Source organism: Solanum tuberosum, unplaced genomic scaffold (assembly GCF_000226075.1).
Source record: "Solanum tuberosum cultivar DM 1-3 516 R44 unplaced genomic scaffold, SolTub_3.0 scf00115, whole genome shotgun sequence".
NCBI classification, from domain to species: Eukaryota; Viridiplantae; Streptophyta; class Magnoliopsida; order Solanales; family Solanaceae; genus Solanum; species Solanum tuberosum.
Genome location: NW_006239044.1, coordinates 1,138,985 through 1,146,978, shown reverse-complemented (window position 1 = coordinate 1,146,978; position 7,994 = coordinate 1,138,985). Strand labels below are relative to the sequence as shown.

Genomic DNA, 7,994 nt, shown 5'->3' with positions numbered 1-7,994 from the left:
GACTTTCATATACTAATATTTTTCTAACTTCAAAGTAATCTAACTTTCATATACAATTGAATGTTTTTCTAACTTCAACTGTCAAACATACATAATTCAAGAATTTCAAAGTTGGAAAATGCAACTAATCTAATTTCTAACTTTATAACTTCTAGCTTCTAATTATTTGTTAGTTCTATCTTCTAATACTCAATTCACAATCATATTAAAAAATCCAATTTAGAAGAAAATCCTAAAATAAAAAATTCTCAATTCTCTACCTAACTAACAATAATCAAATATACAAATTAACAATTGAATAACACAATTCATCAAACTAAAATAATACACTAATTTATAACAAATCAAATATTACTAGAATTAAAAAAAACTAAAATCAAACCCTAACCTTAACAAGCTAAGGAAAAGAGGCAGTGGGGACGACGGGTGGCGGCGTCGACGGGGTAAGACAACAACGGGACTAATGCTCAAGGAGAGAAGGGCAACGGCGGCGCAACAATTTGATTTTAGAGAGAAGGGAGAGATGGGAAAATGGGGGAAAAACATGTTTTTTGGTTCAACATAATTTAAAAAAAAGCGACGGACAACGTCTCTTTGTCCGTTGCTTTTTAAAAAATATTTGACCAAAATTTTGACTAAAAAGAGACGGACTAAGAGACGCTGTCCGTCGCTTTTAAAAAATGTTTGACTAGATATTTTGACCAAAAAGCGACGGACTAAGAGATGTCATCCGTCGCTTTTTTTTTAAAACTAATTAATAAAATAAAATAAATTAAAAACGACGGACAACGTGGTTATTGTTTAATTTATAAATAATTATTTTTATTAAAAAGCGACGGACAGCGTCTATATATATTAAATAAATAATTATTAATCATATATATTTAGCGCAAAAATTCGCGAAAAAAAGCAACGGACTAAGAGAGGCTGTCCGTCGCTTTTTGTAAAATAATTTTAAAAATAATTATTTTTATTAAAAAGGGACGAACAGTGTGGCAAATGACGTCACTTTTTAGAGCGACGCAGTCCGTCGCTTTTTGGCAGTTTTTTAGTAGTGAAGGGATTATTAGCTGGACACATTGTAAAATTTTCTCCAACAATCCTTAGACAACTTTGGTCAATACTACTTTGGCTTTGATGTTGACTTTGACTGAGGCTATGGTGGCGATAATGGTACTTTTGCCGAGCCATTCTCTTCTTCCTGGCAGAAGATCCCAATCTCACCATTCTCATAGAAAATTTGGTAAGGATATTGACGAAACAAATCGTGAGTTGGATTAGCATTTGTGCTGCCATTATCACGAATTAATGGATTGTACGTATTCCACCGCGGAGTCCATAGTTTGATATTCCATTTTCCCATTTATTGTTTGACTCAAGTGAGGTGCAAATGAAGGTCCGTTACAGTAAGGATCGCCTTCAAACCCCATGAACGTAGGGATTGGGTAAAAGGGCTTGCGGGGAGGTGGTATCCATGGCGATGGATTGAAGCCAGTGTTACACTGGAAACCGTAGTTAGGGTTTGGGTTCGATTCATTAAGAGATTCAGTTGCTGCTGCTTCACTCATTTGTTTCTTTTGTAGCTGGTATTGTGCTACCCATTCAAGTATGAGTGTCAACTGTTTCTTCCCTTCTTTTGTGGACCCCATTCAGGTTCGAAGCACTTTTTATAGTGGAATGATTGAGCTTATTGTTCCTCATGTCTTGTACGGAGATCAAGTCTTTGTTTTTGCTTCAGCCACTCAAAGAAGAATAACAGCCAGCTCGCCGTCACCTTGGAAAAGATCCATGTATCCGAGATCTTCCATCACGTTTAAGCAATCGTCATCATTATCTTACATATTTTGTTGCTGACTTTTTGTCCATATGACAATATATGTTGTCACCTGAATGGTGCTAGCCACCAGTTCACACTTTTAAGAGATGAAACAAAAAAACAACACTAATGTTACTCCACCATGGATGACCTAGACAGCTCAATTCTCTTTTCCACACTGGGTAAACGCACATAACAATATGGATAAGTATGGTTTAATTTGTTAGTAATTTTTATTTAGGCGAAATGGTCTGATGATCTTTGTATATGTATGAGTTTGTATTCTGAATCTTTCTATTTAACTATTTACCAACTGAAGCCTTAGATTCAATCAAAAGAAGATTTGTAAACCCCTCCTACCATGTGTGTAGTTCACTTATTCTAAATAGATGACATGTCAAATTCATGTCACATAAATTAATAACATGTCATAATAATCTTCATTAATTATTTTAAAATTTTCTTAACTAAAATTATTAAATAAAAGGTAATATAATAAAATTTAATTTTTTCTTCAAACTAAAATTTGGGACTCCAAAGTGACCACTGACCATACTTCTTCTTCCCATTTCCATGGTGAAATGGCCAAATTTCACCGAAAAAAGTCATCACTGCTGCCACTACTTTTGCCGGCGTGACCACATAGACTCTCTCCCACACCCGTCTCCATCTCTGCTAGATCCTCACCAATTTCCTTTCCTCCTTCTCCAACCTACACAAATCCATCAATCCTAAGTCGTTGCTTAATTCACCACCAACTCTGATTGGCAAATCTCCTCGCCGCCTCCCGTTTTGGCGAAAAAAAGGAACCAGCACCTCTCTCTCACTCCACTACGAATCAGTGGACTCCAACAAACACCATCGTTCTCGCCTTTCGTCTGCGAAGCAATGGACTCAATGAGGTGCCAATGTCAATTCCAAGATTTGTTAAAGAAGATGACAATGTTGTGTAGAGAAGAAAGAAAAGGGGGTTGGGCAAGGATTGGAATGGCTGAAAATGGTCGAGTGCGTGAAGAAGAAGAGTTTTGAAAAAAATTATTTTCTTAATTTTATTCCTTTATAATTTTATTATTTTTAACTTAACTATGATATTCACTTGCCTTTTTACACGTGAGTAATCACACTTTCTTGCCAACTCGGCCATCTTAATGACACATCAACATGGTCAATGGTTACAAGGGTTTGATATATTGGGTTTTATTAAGTAGGCGTTTGGCCATGCGATACCATATCACGATATGGTATCGTGAGATGGAATCAGCGTTTGGACATGCGATTTTACGCTGATTCCATTTCATGATATGATATCGTGAGGTGAAATCAGCATTTGGACATGCGACTTTACGCTGATTCCATTTCATGATTCCATATCATGAGATGTGATTCCATATTCTCCAAAAACTATGATATGGAAATTCCGTATCATGATTTGAGATATTTTTAATATAAAAATTGATCCACAAATTTATATTTTGTTAAAACAACCCCACATTTATATCTACTAACCATTTATTTTATTTGTAAATAAAATTTATAATGACATCATTACTTTTTAAATTTATTATTCTAACCGACATATATAAAATTTATTATTCTCACCAACATATAGTTACTTTAACTCACACCAACCGATTGTTGAGTAATATTAAAGACTAGTACACTAAAATTTATGTTCAATTTTATTATTGAATTAAAGTTTGATGAATTAAAGTTAGATGAAACAATTACTTAAGTGGAGAACAAATAGCAATGAAATAATATATTATGCGATTTTATACATTTTTGTTTATTTGGTAAGATTGGATAAACAATTGGGGCTATTTTAATAGTTTTACAACTTATGAAATTTTTATGTTTATGAGAAAATATACAACATCAAAATTTCATATCGCATGTCCAAACAAAACTTCAATTTCATCTCATAATTTCATATTATGATATCATATCATGATACCATATCGCATGGTCAAACAGACCTTAAGTCTAAGAGTTCAGTTGGTAAAAGGCATAGTAAAAGGGTCCATAATACAAATTTGTACAAGTGATCATTTCACATTTTATTTATGAACTCACATATTAATATATTAGTGTATGGACATGCTATCATTTAAAAGAGTCTAATTTATAATCTAATAAAATATTAAAATATTTGAGCCTAAAGGTGAATATCTAAGGAAATTAATTTAATAAATCATTATCCTTTTCCTTATGTTTGAGGAAGACTTTTCTGACAAAACATTTCAGAATTCTTAAAGGAATTTGGTCTTTAAATCAGAAGACATCGATTTTCTGTCACTCCATCTTAGAAAAAGAACACTGCAAAACAATGTTGTAAGGTTTTGAAGATCAAGTTCTTCAATAATATTGTTGTCATAGAATACGATTAGGATTCTCTTTTTATTATTATGATTATATTTCTGTCTAATGATTTACTTGTGATTTTGAATAAGTTTTATAAAATTTTCCAACAAGTCATTTTGATATGAGAATTTCGTCAGCCTATTATGTCCTGAAAAAATGATTTGATAATAAGTAATAAATATTAAGAAATAATTATGAAATAATAAATATCTTTTCTTAATATGTTAAAGGTAATAGCCATTAGGAGTGGTATAATTTTTTTTTTAAAATGATGAACAAGTAAAACTATATGGAAAGAGTATATTAAGCAAATAAAAATAGAAGAAAAAAATATATTGAACAAGTAAAAGTGAATGAAAATAATAATAAACTGCATGGAAATTCGAATTTAAATTTAAAGGAAAACAATTTTTTTTTATCTACTTCAATTTTGATGTTCAAATTTATACACCAATCAAATAAGCATAGAAAGATTGGTAATAGGATAAACATAGCAACAAGCATTAAATATAGGATTGGACCGACTTGTTGAGAGGGATAATGATAGTGATACCAATATGGGTTGTGGTGTAGTGGTGAGACTTCTTCACCATTAATCAAAGGTCTCGGGTTCGAACCCTGGGTATGGAGATCCTATTGGGAGAGTCACTAACAAATGAGCCATGTTGTGCGCGATACAAATTTAGTCGGGGCTCCAATATGGGTTTCGGACACATGATGGGAAACCAAAAAAATAAGATAGTGGGAAAAAAGTTCTTTCTTTGCTCACATGACTTGTCTTCATTTGTATGTGAAGTTTTTCATTTGTCTTGCCTTTGCTCACATAAACTAAAATTAACAAAATGTAAAAATACACGCATAATACAACAACCTTTTTTTTGCTCAACCAATGAAGAATAAGGGAAGCGCTATAACTCTTCACTTTTCAAAAATCAAAGCTTGAAAATGAACCAAAATTCCTCAAGAGTGAGCTGAATTTTGATAGAAATAAATAAATAAACACATGAAGAAGTTCAAAATAATTTACATCTATCATTATATATAAAAAATATAATTTTTCCCCCAATAGAACTTGAAGGAACCCTTAGTCCTACTTGGTTCCGTCCTAAGAAAAGATTATTGATCGAGGGAGGGGTTAGTTTTTGCATGCGTGTAGAATGTGTTCATTTTCTCATTGTGGTGCCTCACTTACATGAATTTGGGGCCTCGAGGGGCTTTCCAGCATATTGGATTCTTCCATCTCATTATAATAACGTCTTTTGACTTTCTCATATCTCTCTCGTCGTTCACATTCAATGTCAAAATTATTGAATAGAATACAGAGATAGAGAAACACAAAAGAGGAGAAAACATTGATTTCAATATCGTGTTATTGATGAGAATAAAGTTGTCTATTTATAGGTTGAAAACATAACATGGATATCAAAACTTACGGTAACCTATTCCTTAATAACTGCTAGTTATTCTCTCCTACAAGTTAAGAGTTAGCTATCTAAAAACTAGGTAAAACAAACTTGGTTAAATAGAGTTCAAGTATAGTAAAAATTGTTAACGTACCATCCCTTAAATTGATGTTTCTAACACAGTTTAAAGAACTTTAACTTCTTCAAATGAGTAGATACCTCGCTAGTATTCTTCTAAACTTCAGAAAACTTTCCTTCATCAAAACATTAGTGAAGGTATCTGCTACTTGGTCTTAACTCATGCAGTAATGCTAGCAGTAATGCAACTCAATTACACCATCACTTGTAAGGTATCTTAAGAAATGATACCTTATATCTATGTGCTTGCAATATATGGGAGTAGCATAAGCTTGCCTGTAGTGAACTTTCTCAAGCAACTTCTTAAGCCAAATGGCTTGACATGCGCATGCTGTTGCAGCAACAAACTCTACTTTTGTGGTGGATAAAGTTACAATAGGCAGTTTCTTAGATGATTATGAAATGTCATTTGATCCCAGCATAAACAAGAAATCACTAGTACTTTTTCTATCATCGTAATCTCCCGCATAATCACTATTTATAAACCACATCAACAGTGAACTTCATTCTCTTTTTTACAACAAACTATGGTTGATTGTGCCTTGCAAATACCTCAAAATGCACTTAGCAACTAGGAGGTGAATTTTTTTAGGATTGTCCATGTACCTACTAATAAGGCTGAGAGCATACATTAGGCACTACACTCGACCAAACATTTTCATGTTTTTTTAGGCGTCGTTTGTTAGGGTGTAAAAGAATAATGCTCTATATAGTATATTAATAATGTTTGTATTAATTATGCTCGCATTAGTTATGTTGATATTATTTCTTATGCAATATTTGATTTGGTGTATTAAAAATAATATGTAAATTGAAATACATAGTTTCTAAAAATGAAACATTTGTTTACAAAAATACCAATCACAAATATGATGGAAGAGATATAGAAAAAGTTTTGAGGGACAATTGTGTCGTTATACGTAGACAGTGGCGGAGCCAAGAATTTCACAAAAGGTGTCCAAAAATAGCACAACAAAGCTCTTTTCAAAGAGTGGAAAAAACATTTGCTACTAGTAAGATTTAAACACGCGAGCATTGTCTAATTACAAGCATCTGAAACCACTAGGATACAATAGCTTGTTGTGTTAAATGTATCCAATACATGTTATTTAATCATTTCCTACCTCATTTTACTTGTATATATGATATTTTTTTCGACTAAAGGTGTCCTGACAACCATGTAGCTACACCCACTGTACGTAGATTGAAAAAAATGTACTCCCTCCATTCCATATTAACTTAAGCTTTGAGGTTTTTCACACCCTTTAAGAAAAGTAGGTTAGGACATAAATGGAACATAATTTTCCATTTTTACCCTTATTAATTATTGTCAAAAATAATTAAACATTAATTATAATAACTAATTCCAATATGTGATTATATCATTTAATTTGAATTAATAGTTTGCCATTATGTACAATTTTCCCTATTTTGTATCACCCATTTCACAGGAGATCTTTATGTCAAGACATGGAGATCATTGCTCCCTCCATTCCATATTAACTTAAGCTTTGAGGTTTTTCACACCCTTTAAGAAAAGTAGGTTAGGACATAAATGGAACATAATTTTCCATTTTTACCCTTATTAATTATTGTCAAAAATAATTAAACATTAATTATAATAACTAATTCCAATACTAACTTAAAAGGGTAAAATTGGAAGAATATTTTAAAATTAATCTTGATGATTGAAAACTAAGTTAATTTGAAAAATGAAAAATGACTCAAAGCTTAAGTTAATATGAAATAGACGGAGTATCAAACAAGATACTAGTAATACACAAAAGTATTACATACATTTTTTTTTCTGATACACTCTACGAAACGACCTGTTAGATTTTGTGCAAAGACAATGCCTCGTTTTCTAACATCTCATTATTGGAAAATGGTAATGAGAGAAAAGAGAAATGAGTTTCATGAGAAGTGTTTATTTTACTTAGTTTGAAATCAAAATTGAAGAAACATGAATAGAGTGGAGAGGCAATGAGCTCAGATACCAAAGCAAGACCAACAATGAGTTTTGAGGAAAACAATGCAGCAACACATGGTGGCATCTACTAATAATAATGCAGCAGAGAACCTCGAGGTGAAAGATGGTGGAGTTGTTTGTGGCTATTTCAAATCTTTAATAACTAATTATTGTATTGTCTCTTCTTTTCTTGCTTCCCTGCAAAGCTAGATTCTTCATTTTAACCAAAATATAAACAAACTCCCCAATGCATTTCACCTAAGAAATTTATTTTGAATTTGGAAGTTGATTCCCATTGCAAATGCCA

At 32.2% G+C, this 7,994-nt stretch overlaps 1 protein-coding gene across 1 annotated transcript in view; it reads right to left on the bottom strand.

Moving 5' to 3' along the window:
• Positions 1–1,649, bottom strand: part of LOC107061149 (B3 domain-containing transcription factor ABI3-like) — an 8,890-nt gene extending 7,241 nt beyond the window's left edge. The window contains exon 1 of the mRNA XM_015309966.1: positions 1,406–1,649. Coding sequence (XP_015165452.1) covers positions 1,406–1,649 — 244 coding nt within the window. The remainder of the gene's footprint in view (positions 1–1,405) is intronic.
• Positions 1,650–7,994: the final 6,345 nt, after the last annotated feature.